Source organism: Heliconius melpomene, chromosome 13 (assembly GCF_056956725.1).
Source record: "Heliconius melpomene rosina isolate 202511_hmr_F chromosome 13, ASM5695672v1, whole genome shotgun sequence".
Lineage (NCBI taxonomy): Eukaryota > Metazoa > Arthropoda > Insecta > Lepidoptera > Nymphalidae > Heliconius > Heliconius melpomene.
The window spans coordinates 17,654,394-17,669,841 of NC_140401.1; the positions used below are offsets into that span (position 1 = coordinate 17,654,394).

The following is a 15,448-nucleotide window of genomic DNA, read 5'->3' on the forward strand; positions in this document are numbered from 1 at the left end:
ATCACGCGTCGACAAAAAACGCTTTTCCAATCTCCCGGTGATGGCCGACTTTGATATTTTTCTCAATATATCGATATACCTTTGATAATATTCCCATTTCTTGAGAAGTGCTGATAACGAGGTGGAGTTATTATGTTGGTTTATGGATACTCCGTATTTCGCAGTAAAAATGTCTTAAACAGGTATGCGCATAATATTAAAGGCTATCGTGTCACAGCGGCACGGCGTCTGACTGTGAAGATGTTTGTGGGTTTATGCCCATTTGAGGGAAAGAATTATTCTTATTCTGTTGATTTGAAAGCTAGAGAAAGCGCGGCCTTATGAACCTGCAACCGCTCTAGTTCTAGATATAAGTCTAGACAAACATTAAATACTTCTTAAATAATTCTAGACTGAACTATGACAGCACTATTTTGAAATAATTTATTAGATAGCTCCAGTATGGTGCTAAGTTTATTTTAGAGGAACGAGTAGACAAAGATGAACGATGCGCGCGTCGTACCAGACGCCACACATCTCAGTGTGCAACACTTGGAGACTTTAAATGAGATATTTTAATGAATTCTCGCCATCTTCGGTCTAACATTGGATAAGATTTAAATGATGTGACCTACGAGTCTATAAATCAATTTCTTCACTCTGGTAGACTAATCAAAGTTTGAATTCCGCCAATCAACACGCAATCGAATAATTGGGCGGAAAGTGGAGACCGGAATGTTTTACTTAACATCAGGCATTGACACTAGGTTCCCTTTGCCTACTCTGTGGGAAAATAGTGACCCTTTTTTTCGTTAATAAAAACGAAAAATAACTACAATTATATATTCTTTATAGATCGTACCATAGTAACACATAAAAAATCAAAAATGAAAGAAAAACAAAAAAAATGTTTTGAATAAATATTTAGAAAGGAGAGTAAAGAGCAAATTTGGATATTATCATAATTTCTTACTAAACCCATTCTGATTTACTAAACACTACAGTGTGATATTTATTATTATTTTGTTATCTAAGTCATATCTAGGCCAATTTAAATCTGAGCCAATATCCCGTAGACTACCAGGTAATTAAGAGTGAAGATTTTAATGAAAATTATTATTAAAGTAAATTTTTGCATTTCATGATATCGACACTATCAATTTTATTATAAGAGTAATAATTAAAAGCTCAGTTTAAAAGAAGAATTATATTAAAATAATTTTCCCAAGTTTACTTCCCGATTGATGTAAAAAACAAAAAAACAAAGAAAAATTGTAAAGCAGATGAATCAAGCAGTGGCAAGGCGACTGTAAACATTTAGGTTGTAAGTTCGATGGCCACTCGGTGAAATAGACTAAAATAGAATAGGCTAGAGCGACAGCGTTGAGTGCCCCAAACAGACAATATCTCGAAAAGTGACAATTGACAACAACATTAAAAAAACATCAATACCCGTAAAAAAGATTCTTAAATTGGCACTATGCAACAAAATTTTACGGTCAACAAACTTCGATGAATCGATATAGAATCCAATTTTGCAATACGAAAGGACTTCAACAATGCTATCTTTGATGAGGAAGTGGAGCGCGAAGTTAATAGTGGTCTGATATTAAATCTTAAAGGATTGAGATAAATCCTAAATTGGTAATTAAAAATATTGTTTGATTTTTATGTTGTATGTTTTTTTTCTTTAGAATAATCTTTAAATGACTTCAAAAGCCTAGCTTTTTTTTATGTTATGTGTCTATCCAAAATATTACGCAATCGGACGAGATGAACCATTTTGATATTAGATTCCAATTAAGAACATAGTTCAAGTTTCATCCAAATTGGTTCAGAAGATTTTGAAACATGAAGACTGACGCATTTCTTGAAGATCATTCACGGATTTTATGAAGGATACAATATATTAAAAATAATTCACGTGCGTGAGGCCTTGGTGGCGCAGCAGCATAAATTCTAAATAAACACAATGCTTGAAAATGTAACCCTCACTCGGGGGACCGAGATATTTTCCATGCTCTGGTAACAAAAAAAAACGCGTTGCTGAGTACCGTCACTTAACTCGTAATATTTCGAAAATTGGACAGAAGGTTGGGAACGGAGGGTTTAATGACTAAATTCTCTTTATATGGTAGCCAGCGAACAGGGCAGCCCTGTTATATGTTGGTTCAACTTTTTAAATTACTTTATTTTTATTTCATATCCTTATTCAGAGGGGCATCCTTATACATCTGAAGGAATAAATATTCAAGCTGTTACATTAAGTTTAACTTAAAAGTTTTTTCAACCGTCCACTCTCAGTACAGACTTATCCTCGATTATCGTACTTGCTAAGAAAGTATCGTTATTGGTCCTATTTCAATAAAACTTTGACTACAGTTTCGTTGCAAGAATTTCTTATATCGCTTATTTGAAAACGAAGTTGGGAAAGCTTGCATATTTGTATTTTAAAGTTTCTTGCATAATTCCTTCTGTATGGGACGTACTTATTAATAGGTTTTTTTTGGCGTCACACTGTATTCCGCCCGTAGGGGGCCTAGACAGATGGAACCCGGAAACGCGTAATGTTAAGACACTCCATTTTCATTAAGACATTTCTATTCCCCACTTCCGGACAAGCGGCGGAGCAAACGTGCGACTGTAGCTGTAACAACCACACGACGTTTGTGAGTTGCATTCCCACTCGAAGAAATAAAATATTTAGGTAATATTTTCATTTTCTCGCTCTTGTAACGAGGCAAAGCACAGCGTTAGGTCCCGTCACTGAACACACAACAAGGAAAATAAAATAAATCTACAAATGAAAATACAGAACACAAAAGGTGTGAGAACTCAAAGATAAATGAAAGGTTGTAAAAATATGCTAAAATTATTATTAGAAAGGCAAATATCATTTTTGACGCACGGAAACCCATAAAAGTAATGCGCCCATTTTTACCGTTCCACGGGAATTTCGATATATTGATATTGATTTGGATAACGTCCCATGAATTTTGAGTGGGCTTGAATGCAGGCTATTATTTAATGTTTATTGTTGTCTTGTCTGTTGTAGACGATATGATATTAAAGGAGCATCGTAGTATAATGGAAAATTCTACCTGTAAACGCATAGGTTGTAGGTTTGATCCTTACTCGTTAAATGAATTATTTTCATTTCCCCGCTTTGATTAGACAAAAGCAGGGCAACAAGCTCTGTAATTCAACACGCAATGTCTCAAATTAGGGTGAAAAATGAAGAACGGAACCTCTTGATACTATCTCTATCTATCTAAATATCTATCTCTGCCTACCCTTCTATTTTACAGAATACAACTTAAAACTTAAAATAATATTTCGCTTAAAGTTGAAATGGAAGGATATTAAATAAAATACAAATTCAGCTAAAATAAATCTTTTACTCAAATCTTGGAAGCGAGAATATATTTCACGTACTCAAAATTACTCCGGAGCCGAGTTACGTTAATTGTTGTGATAAAATTGAACCAATTACAGCCGAGCAATTTTAGTCTAACAATTTCAAAATACTCATCTTCGAATGGCTTGAGCTAGTTTAAAAAACAATGGAATATCAAACGTACGAGTATTCACCGATTCATTATATTATTATATTTTAGCCAAAGCTGGCTCTTAATAAATAATAATCTCAGTTACAGTTGATGAAATAAAAAAACAGTCGTAACTTATCGTATTTATACGGTAACCAGAAATTAATATGTTGTTAGCTTACTCTTTTAAACGAGGGTAAATGAAGGTGAAAAAGACTATAAAATCTGTGAAATTGTGACAATCGGGAACAGTTGCTTGTAGGCAACCTCTATCCGAATATGTTAGAAACATATAGACGATATGTGCTTTTTAGTGTTTTTTAAAAAAACATTAACCGCTTCCGATTTCTAACAATATTATTATTTTTTTGTTGAAATAAAAATTATATTTTTCATGATCATATCATATTTCAATTTAGCTGACATATTATAAAATTTGTCAAGTAAATTGTACACACTTTGTATGAACATTGAAATACAACATTATATTAGCAGCGTCATGTCACTGTGACTAATTGTTGCCAGCTCTCAGCTTCATTACGGGCTGAACTTGTTCAGTAGTTTAATTTATATATAAATTAGTGCTCCCACAATGACACTGTGCTACACCAAAAACTTCCAATGCTGAGAAATTTTGTTTCAAAATGAAGTCCAACTTAGATTAGAATTTGTATTTTGTATTTAATACTCTGTTTCTACGAAAAAAAAAACATATTCAAGAAAAGTAATGAGTTTTTTTTATTTGCACATATAAAATTTACTCAGTTTCCAAACAAATTACCAGCTCTCGTTGCGCCAACTGCTATACCAGCCCAGGTTTCAGCAACAACTTGGTTAATGTATGACGGATCCAGGTGAAATCCGTCGAAACGGCTGTTTAGGCCGGGTAGCTCAAAAGCGTAAGCCAGAGGTACACCCACATAATGAGCATAATCTTTTGCTGCCCCAGAAGTTTGTTGACCTAAAGCCAAAGCTGAATTACCCACTATATACCTAGGGAAATGAGGAAGAGAAACTTTCGCGATTGCGTCAGCCATTGAAGTGCCTACAGTGTGAAGAGCGAAAGCCTGGTTTGATAGACTTCCATCGTGCCCCCAAGGATAAAGAATAAGACTGCCGTAACTGTGCACCGTGATGTATAAAATAAGATTTTCCAGATTTTCCTTAATAATATCATCTACAGCTCGTACTTCAACTTCTGAAAACGATTTGCTTCCAGCGAATCTGTCACTGCACGGACTACTGCTTGTGCCAACAGTATTCCAGACGAAATCAAAGTTAAGATTGGCATCAACTCCGGGGCATATCCCGCCAAAAGGACTTTGATCGATCGACCTCGTTTTTTGCCATAGACGATCCTAAAAGAGGATATTTTTTATTTTGTAATCTTATTATTGGTTTATTTGCCTTTATTAGGGTATAAAGTATAATTAATAAAGGTAAATATTTTATTAAGTACCTATTTGGTAAAAGCGTTCACGACAAAATGCATTTCAACAAACACAAACAAATATTTGTAGCGTGTAAGGCATTTTTTAATTTACTTAATTTTTATGAATGTAGAATTTTATTTGCATCTATTTTCTTATGGTCTTGAGGCCGTGGTGTCTCGGCGGCACAGCGTTTGACAGTACACGTGAGGGTTCTAGGTTCAATTCCCACTGACGGTAATGAATAATTTTCATTTCCTCGCTCTGGTAACAAGACCAAGCGCACCAATGAGTCATATACGTGTCTCAAACCCAAAATTGGGTGTAATTTGTGAAACGACTAGGTTAGCGTGAAACTAGAAAAAAAACTTACACTCACTATTAATAAAACGTGTAAACTTACATACATAATCAAAACTATACACGTAGCCATCAGGGTTGACTACTGGGAACAGGATCCAGTTAAATCTTTCCAAGAGCCCAGGATCAGATACATTTTCAACCAGTTTGTGAATAGCGTAAGTGACGGCTGGTGGTGAGATCCATTCTCTGGCGTGAATTCCTCCATCAATGAAAATAACGGGTTTGTTGCTCTCGAATTTATCTTTGGAAACCTTTAAATATTTTAGAGGTCTACCCTCAAAGGAATTTCCAGCGTTAACTAAAGTTACAACATCGGGGTTCTCCTCCGCCACTTTATCAATGTAGTCGTAGATCTGTAATAAAAGGTCAACTAATTTATTCAATTCAACTTACTTATACAATATAAACTTATAGTAAAATGAAACTAAACTAAATACATTATACAATAAAATCCTACTAATATTATTAATGTGGAAGTTTGTGAGGACAGAGGAAAGTAAGTACAATATAACGCCAAGTTTAAGCGGGTGAAGGATTTAGTTATGGGAGCTAGATTTTTAAAATAGTATAGCCTGATAGATGTTTAATATATTATATACGTACGACGTCAAGAGGTTGATAATTGTCGTAAGGAATCCTGCCACCGTTACGTGAACTTGTCACAACCTTTCTAGCTTCGATAAGTTGATCATCGATGTCCAGTTGACTATAAATAACGAAATAGTAATAATGATTGAAAGGCAATTGAAATGACAATTAAATCCTGTGCGACTTCCACACATTTTACTCTATATTTGATTACTGCAAACTTATTGTCAACATTTAATAGTTATACATCTTGATTCAAGATTGTAGGAAGTACAGTAGCAGAGAAGAGTTCAGTACCAAATTCAAGATTCTTGAAGTTGGTACTGAACTCTCGATGTGAGAATCCGACACGCACTATACCGATATTTTTAATTCATGAGATATAGCCTGTGACAAACGGGCAGATAGTCAGCAAACTCATAGCAATAGTTTTCATTTTACCCCTTGGGTACGGAACCCCAATAGATTATAGAATCTTTTAATGTTTTTAATCCTGTCTTATCTTGATACAACAAAATTCCAATGATTATTTTTGCGGTTTTGTTGTTTATGTGTTGTAAATTCATAGCATAATAGTTAATAGTAGTAGAAGTAATAGTAGTAGTAATCATAACTTACACTTTAACATCCTCAGAGTGAATTCGATGAGCAATTTTTTCTTGCAAAAGGAAGTTCAGGAAATCTGTTTGGTGTTTTGGTTTCACCAACACGACACCCTCACGTTCAACCAGAGCATGACTTAGGAAATCGAGGTCAAAATTCAAAATTTTGCTATTGAGTGCTTTTAATTGGTCTTCGTTATTAGGCCCTACGACAATAGACTTCCACCTGTTTAGTTGAGTTAAAATGATTAACCTTTAAGTATGGACGTCGGGTCTGACAGACCCATCTAGGTCTACGAATTCTACAAATCGGTCACTTCTCGGTGACCTCCGCCACTGAGTCGCTCAGTACCTTTCGTATTAATGACAAAATGAGTGTAGATAGCACTGGTTGTGTCTCTGGGTTCAAAACACGTGAGTATTTAACTTTCTAAACGGGGCCTGGGTCTGTCAGACCCGACGTCCATGTTTCCCATACATGAATGATTTCAAAACACCATATATTTTTATAATATTACAAAATATACTTTAATATTTTAATTGTATTATTTGTATTCAAATGTTTTTATTGTTATATATCATGTATTATTTTGCATTGTTTGTTATATATTTTAGGAATATAAATATTATTTACCTAAAAAAGATTCAATTTTTTTTGTTTTTATGATAAAATGGAAAAAAATGATCGACCAAGCACGTCAGGGACAAAAATATCGGTACTTTATAATCAACATCAAACAAAAGAATTGGACGACGACATTTTATAAAGAAAATAGCACTTTATCAAATAAAAAGACGCGTTTCGTTTACTAAACTACTCTAAGAATTGAGAATGACTTTGACTCGCGTTTCGCGATCTGATCTATCATTTTATGAACATGAAGCTAAAAAAATTGTTTTGGGTTCTTGAAAAACATGTACACTTTGCCCCCAAAAGATATATAGAAAGACAACACATACTTATGTTGACTGCAATCGTCCTGTTTGCCTACAATGTTGAAAGCCATTGTGTATCGATGTTCAATAATACCTTATCTTGAGGTGTTGTCAAAATTTTTATTTTATAACATAAGATGTAATTTCTTTATTTTTTTTATTTGTTAGACTTTATATTTTGTTAAAAAAATATTTATTTTATTATCTGTCTTTTTTTAATAGTATTATTTTCTTAAGAGTCATCCCATGTGGCCAAAGACTGAAATTGTGACTTTAAGTTACTTAAATCGTTGTGATGCGTAAAGTTTAATAAAAAGCGATTTTATTTATATTGATTTTGTTTGATTAGAGGCTATTCACGTAAACTAAAACATAAAATTGTCTTCTTCCTTTAAAAATCAGACGGAATATGACCAATAAATACACTGGTCTGACAGACCCGACGTCCATATGTGTGTTATAAAAAATTCACGTCCATAGTTAAAGGTTAAATAAAACTGTTTCAATGAAAGAAATATTTTTAGATCCATGCTGTATTCTGCACATAGTAGTAGGTATACGCAAAGGGTACATGGGACTCTCACAAAATGTGGCGTTTACATTCGTTTAATATAAACACGCCACGACTAACCTCAAGGAAAAAAGTAAGACGTCTTATTGTTTAATTGTTGTTACTTTTTAGTATTAAAATAATAATATTAATATGACAAAAAAATATAAAAATAACCTTGAAAATATTATTACCATTAGCTTCTGATAACTAAATGACGTCCCCTTTGGTGCACTTATTTTTTTATATTTTATAATATAAGCTGAGAATCATTAACTTACCCAGCATACTGTTCATGCTTAGCAGACGCTACCGTCAAAGTTAACACCAATAACACCACGCTCTGCATTTTCTGTAACTGATACAATGTACTTCGACAGTACATGTTTTATAAAATACGCGAAACTGTAATCTTTCCATATCACGTAAATTGTAGCTGAATAAAATTAAATCATTCTATTTTAATATTTATTTGGTAAAAAATAAAGTCGAAATCTATCTCAGGCCATTTTTCTTTGATATTATCAAAGTTATTCGTAGTAATCTGTTTGTCAGTATTAAACTATAAATCATCAACTTAATTATATGAACAACATTTTACAATAGGTATTTTCTATTACAATTTTGGGTCTAAAAAAGGCAAAGGACACTCAATTGCCTTGAAGGATTTATGGAATTATTTGATTATCTCCCTATTTCGAGCTTTTACATGTTATATGATGTCACGAGCATAACTATTACAGTTCTTTTTTTAGCTTCCCGCTGTATTCTTCATATAGCAGGGTAGCTAGAAGGAACCTGGAAACCTGCTAAGATATTCCGTTCCCATTAAGATACTTATACACCCCCCACCGAACTCTTTAGGCATTTCGTGTTGAGTTGCAGAATTAAATACAAGAAAACTAATTTAATTTTTTTGTCTGTCTCTCTTTTTGTGTAACCGACCTAACCTCAGGACCAGTTGAACTAATTAGTGTGGAGCATCATAAAAGCTATTTTTTATCTCAGATTTTTTCTTAAATACTCTTAATCATTCTTTAATAATTCAAACGAATAAAGCCGCGCAGAGGCGTCTAGTAATTTATAAAAACACACACCTTTTTACATAAAAGAAAGTGATCAAATTAAGCTATTTGTTGTTGTTAAGTTATTGGTTGTTCATGAAACGCATGTATGCAAGGGATTTAAAGTACTTTCTGTTTAAATATAACTTATCTAATAATACCGATATTGAGAAATATTTGCTATTATACTTTGACTATATAACAGTAATCCTGTTCTATTATTCAAACTTCTACTATTGATAGTTAATATTTTATGAACTTTTTTTTCCAACAAGAATTGTGACAAAATATACAATACAAATTCATTATAATTATAAGGTTTTTTTATTTTCTTAATAAATAGTAGTTAATTGCTTATCTTATTTAATTTCTAACCAAACAAATCACCACCTCGTTTAGCGCCAACTGCTATACCAGTCCATGTTTCAACCACTACTTGGTTAATATATTGGGGGTCTAAGTGAAAACCTTGGAAACCTCCTTGCAGCCCGGGTAGTTCATAGGTATACGCCAGAGGGACTCCTATATAATGAGCGTAATCTTCTGCTGCACCAGCGACTTCATAATTTATAGTCAAAGCTGAATTACCAACTCTATATCTAGGGAAGTTCGGAAGAGAAAGCGCATCCATTGCTTCTGCCATTGCTGTGCCAACAGTGTGTAAAGCGAAGGCTTGGTTAGATAAACTTCCATCATGACCCCAAGGGTAAAGAATTAAACTTCCATAGCTGTGAACCGTGATATATAAAATCATATTATCAAGATTGTCTTGAATAATTTTATCTACAGCACGCACTTCAACCTCAGAGAACGCTCTGCTTCCAGCGAAAAGGTCACTGCAAGGATTATTGCTAGTGCCAACTGTATTCCAGACAAAATCATAGTTGCGATTACCATCAACTCCAGGGCATACGCTGCTGAGAGCACCTTGATCTGTAGATCTTGTTTTACGCCAAAAACGTGCCTAAAATAAAATATAACCAATTTAAAATAATTATCAGCACCTAAGCACATACATGTTTCACTGGTCAGATCTTATCTTATGATTTATGTGTTAATTATTACTTGTTATTCTTTAAGAAAGACTTGGTGTTTCAAGTTTCAAAAAATATCAATAAAATTAGTTTTTTAACAAAACGTATAAAAAACATCGTCGTGAGCAATTGAGGCACGAGTGATAATGGGCCCTTATAAAAAAAGTACCTTGCGGTTACCAAAACTTACAGATTCAAACGTATGCACGTAGCCATCAGGGTTGACTACAGGAAACAAGATCCAGTTAAATCTTTCCAAAAGCTCAGGATCAGATACATTTTCAACCAGTTTGTGGATAGCGTAAGTGACAGCTGGTGGTGAGATCCATTCTCTGGAGTGAATTCCACCATCAATGAAGATAACGGGCTTGTTGCTCTCGAATTTGTCTTTAGAAACCTTCAAGTATTTCAGAGGACGTCCTTCAAAGGAATTTCCAGCGTTAACCAAAGTAACAACATTAGGATGTTCGTCGGCAACCTTGTCAATATATTCGTAAATCTGCAATTGAAAAGATCTCGTTAAATCAATGAACTAACCGAGGAAAGCTGAAAGGCTATCGATATTTATTTATTTAATAAAAGTTTTATTCCTATGAACAGCAAGTTAAATATTTTTAATATTTAAATTAATTTAATTGAAAACGATTTTGATTTAAATACACACGTACAACATCAAGAGGTTGATAGTTATCATAAGGAATCCTTCCACCGTTACGCGAGCGTGTCGCAATCTTTCTAGCTTCGATAAGCTGGTCGTCGACATCCAGGTTACTGTAAATAATGATATAATAGCATATTTAATTCAAAATTATTTATAACCCTTGCTTATTTTTTGCACATAGTATTTGTATGTTATAAAGTAGCTATGGTATAAAGCAGCTGAACTCTTTTTCATAGTACCGTAGACAAAAGGATCCAGGACTTAGGACTTTGTGTCTTGTTGAATACACTGTTTCTCTCTTTCCGGCGATTCCGATTGCATCTTGTAGTTATAACCGTGGAAAATGTAAGAAATTTAATTTATTTTCAATGTAATAAACAATTTGAATAAAATAAATATTGATATTAAGAGGTTTATTCTTTATTTTGATATATTTCAGAAATTAGTAATAGACAAAGTCTAGCACCATGGCGCCAATATAGAATATTTATGATATCTTGTAGTTATTGCCGGGATTAATTTTACAGTGCCTATAATCTTTATATATTTTTAAGCTTCATCGCTTATCTTGAAATAATAAAATATATGGCTTTATATAAGGTCATCAAAACCATGAAATCATACGAAACTAATAATTTAATGACTTAGTTTAATGATGGTTAGTTGCTCAACATTTATTTTGAAGAAAGGCCAATGAAACAAAAATGTTCTGTAACATTTCTTCAAGTTAATCGTAGGTTTGTTTTGGTATACTGTGTAACAAATTTACTTTGAAATATACTAATTAACATATTTTATTAAGTAAAAAATAAAGATTTATTTTTCAGAGCTTTACTTATATAGATAGTTTGCGCATAACGTTATTCCACCCTTCTCTTTTTATATTTTAAGTCCTTTGCTGTTATCAAAGGTTGCCTGTAAGAGATTGTTTGAAGCAATAAGGCCGCCTTTGCATACTTGTTTTTTTTATTTCTTTTCTGTTCTATTTGTATTATTCTTTTTCTTTTATTTGCGTGCAATAAAGTATAAACTAACTAACTAACTTTATTGCAGGCCACATATAAGCAGAGTAGGCAGAGGAGCCTAGTATTAATTCTAGCTTCCCACTCTCCGCCGAGGCTTTGCGTTTGGTGAGGTGAAACTCGAAGCCGCTCTCTCACCTCCATACCAAACCGAAGAAATTAAAATATCAAATATTGAATCTTGGAGTGGGAATCGAAACCACAACCTGTCGTTTACTATGCTTCTTTATACTGGTCTTTAATTCCATTTTATTTTTAAAAATCCCTTCTGTCCCTTTTGTCTTAACACAAAATGTTTAGGTTTCTTACTTAGTATCAAATATGACGTTAAAATATCAAATATAAGTAACTTACGCTTTAACATTGTCAGAGTGAACTTGATAAGCAATTTTCTCTTGTGACAAAAATCTAAGGAAATCTGCTTGATATTGAGGCTTCACGAGCACGACTCCCTCACGTCCAACCAGGGCGTGACTCAGAAAATCTAGTTCGAGATCCGAAGTTTTGCTTTTGAGTGCTATCACTTGCTCCTGGCTGTTAGGACTTACGAAGTAAGATTTCCATCTGTAAAAAAATATTTAAGCGACATTGAAACATAATGAATTAAGAATAAAACCAATGATCGTTACGTCATAAAATTTAAATAATTTGCACATTCTTAAGATTTTACAAAAATTATATATTTTTTAGCTTCCAACCAATGTAAAATTTGTAGAATGATTTTGAAAAATAAAATTATTAAGAGTAGCGCTCCATACTGTAATTTATGATTTTCGCAACTTTTATTCATTTTTACGTCATCGGGTTTTCAAAATAGTTTAATACTGAATATACGCAAATATTCCGATTTAATAGTTTCATTCAGCCGTATAAGGGTTTAATTACAGTATCGATATCAAATTATTCTTTATTCAGTTAGGTCATTACAAGTTCTTTTAAATCGTAAAATTATATAAAAATGTCAGTAGTGTCAGTCCTATAGAAAACTCTAGCTCTGAAGGCAATTTTAATTAGAAAAGGCAACAAATTGAATATTAAATTTTTTAAAGTATTATTTATAATTAACGAATACTTTTTCGAGTGAGCTCTCATCAACTGCGTTAAATTTAAGGATTAACTGAATATAATATGTAACATAAACTTTGTTGGCAATATTTTAATGCAATTTATCTTTAATTTCATTAATCTGTACTGTCTGTCTGTTATTTTTATAATGTCAAGATCTTAATTTTTTTAGCTTAACACTGTATCCCGCTTACAGAGAGCCCGCGGCAGAGAGAACTCAGTGTTAAGACACTCCGTTCTCCACCCTCTGCCTAATTTTCTAGATATTGGCAGTTGAATGAATATGTAATAGAGTTTCAGTACTCACCCTGCATATTGTTCGTGTTTGGCGACTACTGCCACCGCGAGGAGCACTGCTAGCACCAGACTCTTCATTTTGTCATACTACACCAAAATAATTTGGCACCACATTTATAAAGGATCCCAAAATGATAATCTTACTGTGCCCGTCACGATCCCAGCAAAACGAACTCAAACGTAACTCATTATAGTCCTTATGACATATAGTCTAAAGTTGAATTTCACTTAGAAATGATTATTATCAAAGATTTTTGGTGAAGTCGATTTATTGTTACCACTAGATAAGGCTATTGAGAATTTATCCTAAGCAATTTGGCCGATTTAGATATTTAAATTATAGATATCGCTCATGAAATGTGCTCAACCCATAAATATGGGTTCGAATCTATTTCAGATTCGATATGAAATTTGAACAGTAGTTGGTAAGTTTAAAGAAAACTGGTAACTGAAGGTAAAAATACTCTGTACGCTACGAAGATAGTTGAAGTAGAAGATAAAATGGGAGTCAATTTTGTATTCTTTTTTTTACTTTCTCCGTAGAAACCTTATTCGTAACCTTTATCCGTAGCGAAGTAGTCGGTGAGAGCGGAACGTCACTCTCTGCTCTTGCTCACTTGCTCTTCACTCATTCTCTCACGGTACCGGTGCGTCAACGTCCTTGCTAGTACCTACCTATTTGTGTATTTCTTAATTGCTGATTCGGTCAAATAAACTGATTCCGCATATCCTACAACATAGAACCTCATATTTCCTTCCAAGAACTCATCGCTAATGAAGCCATAAGTTTTTATTTACACATAGATGTTCTTGTAGAATTGTGTAAAATTTCGTTTTTCCTGGGCAAAAGAGTGTCTTTACACTAGGTTTCTCCTGCCTACCCTGCTGTGTGCGATATACAGCGTGAACCGGATTTTTTTAAATTCTTTTTTCAAAAAATATATTAGCTTTTTGTGTCATTTAAAGTCTAAAAAGGTTTAAAAACGATTTTTTTGACGTAGTAAGTTTTTTTTTCTGTAAAAATTAAACACAAGATACATATATAAACTTATTAAAAAAAAACATTTTTTTCTAATCCTCTGTTGTGTAAGTGTCATATTGTGTTAAGAAATTTACTTAATAAATTTGATTATTAGGTAAAAAATATGAGTATGATTAGAATGAGTTTGTTTATATGCAATAAAAAATGAGTACTAAAACAAATCTTTTTATTGTATACCTCGATACCACAACTGTGAGAAAAAAATATGTAAAAATTTTGAAATAAGTTTTGTATCTCCCGTATGGTCTAGTGGCTAGGATACCTGGCTTTCACCCAGGAGGCTCGGGTTCGATTCCCGGTACGGGAAATTGTTTTTTCTTGTATTTTTTTAGTATTCTGATTATATTATATTAAAATAGGTTATATAATTTATTATTTTTCACGATAGAAAATATTATAGATTCCTCTCTAACATTGGTCTGTTACATTTTATGTTTCTAATATTTCATATTCTATCACCACGGAGCAGAGTCATTAATTATTTTGAGTTCTTCACTATCGTAAGAAGACAGCCTGGCGTTGAATACTCTAAACGCAATCCATGAAAAAGTATTGCCATCATCGCTCTTTGTAAGAAAAAACTTAATTTATAAATTTTTAGCTTCACGCTGTGTCCCACACGTAGCAGCGTAGACAGAGGGAACCTTGAATGCTAGTGTAAGACACTCCATTAATTCTGCATACAGACTTCCTACAGGGTGGCGGAATTCAACGCCGCTCTTTGCCTTGTTACCAAAGTAAATAAAAAAAAATATTAAATATTTCATTCCCGCAAGTGGGAATCGAACTCGAAACCGTCGCGCCGAAAGTCCTATAATTCTGCTCCTGCTCCACGACCACTTCTCGGGACTTTAGCGAGGAAATGAAACTAACTTATTCCTTTAAGTGCAAATTGAACCTACTACTATCGCGTTGGCAGATACACAAATATTACCATACGTGTCCGGTTACAACGTAGATTAAAGTAATAAATATTTTATCAATATAATAAATTTATTACTACAAGCACTACTAAATATCCTCAAGATTAACTTCGTCATACAGCTGCATAATCCATCTAATAAGTATATACCAAACAATTGTTACTTTTCCTGTACATTTTCCGCCCAATTTAAAGGACTGCCTGTGGCAGAGCTCAACACTGCGCTTTTCCGTCGTAGTAGAACGAGGAAATGTAAACTATTAATTTAAATTACAAATTTGATAATATTTTATATATGGACACCCACTAACATAATTTTCAATGATATATCTCAAAAGGCCATCA

At 33.3% G+C, this 15,448-nt stretch overlaps 2 protein-coding genes, 1 long non-coding RNA gene and 1 other non-coding gene across 4 annotated transcripts in view; 2 read left to right on the top strand and 2 right to left on the bottom strand.

The window, feature by feature from the left end:
* The window catches only part of LOC146533217 (uncharacterized), a 316,872-nt gene that overhangs the window by 12,456 nt on the left and 288,968 nt on the right, over window positions 1-15,448 (top strand). The window lies entirely within an intron of this gene.
* Window positions 3,350-8,394, bottom strand: LOC146533219 (carboxypeptidase B-like). The gene is made up of 5 exons (XM_085196549.1): window positions 8,278-8,394; window positions 6,527-6,736; window positions 5,924-6,026; window positions 5,365-5,673; window positions 3,350-4,885 (listed from the first exon to the last, which is right to left on the bottom strand). Exons 1-5 carry the CDS (start codon window positions 8,379-8,381, stop codon window positions 4,289-4,291), a joined length of 1,323 nt encoding a protein of 440 aa, XP_085052675.1. The 5' UTR covers window positions 8,382-8,394; the 3' UTR covers window positions 3,350-4,288.
* On the bottom strand, window positions 9,395-13,249 carry LOC146533220 (carboxypeptidase B-like). Its single transcript, XM_085196550.1, has 5 exons — window positions 13,150-13,249; window positions 12,132-12,341; window positions 10,763-10,865; window positions 10,285-10,593; window positions 9,395-10,024 (listed from the first exon to the last, which is right to left on the bottom strand). The coding sequence occupies exons 1-5, from the start codon at window positions 13,215-13,217 to the stop codon at window positions 9,431-9,433; spliced, it is 1,284 nt and encodes a 427-aa protein (XP_085052676.1). The 5' UTR covers window positions 13,218-13,249; the 3' UTR covers window positions 9,395-9,430.
* On the top strand, window positions 14,417-14,488 carry TRNAE-UUC (transfer RNA glutamic acid (anticodon UUC)). The gene has a single exon. It is a non-coding gene; the product is annotated as a tRNA-Glu (tRNA).

Excerpts from the sequence above, each read along its gene's own strand:
- LOC146533219 (XM_085196549.1), bottom strand. The coding sequence starts at position 8,381 with ATGTACTGTCGAAGTACATTGTATCAGTTACAGAAAATGCAGAGCGTG. Across the intron at positions 6,027-6,526 it reads CACTCTGAGGATGTTAAAGT|TCAACTGGACATCGATGATC; the intron begins GTAAGTTATGAT and ends CGTTATTTATAG. Across the intron at positions 4,886-5,364 it reads ACGTGTATAGTTTTGATTAT|GATCGTCTATGGCAAAAAAC; the intron begins GTATGTAAGTTT and ends ATCCTCTTTTAG.
- LOC146533220 (XM_085196550.1), bottom strand. The coding sequence starts at position 13,217 with ATGAAGAGTCTGGTGCTAGCAGTGCTCCTCGCGGTGGCAGTAGTCGCC. Across the intron at positions 10,594-10,762 it reads ACTATCAACCTCTTGATGTT|ATTTACGAATATATTGACAA; the intron begins GTACGTGTGTAT and ends TTTCAATTGCAG. Across the intron at positions 10,025-10,284 it reads ACGTGCATACGTTTGAATCT|GCACGTTTTTGGCGTAAAAC; the intron begins GTAAGTTTTGGT and ends ATTTTATTTTAG.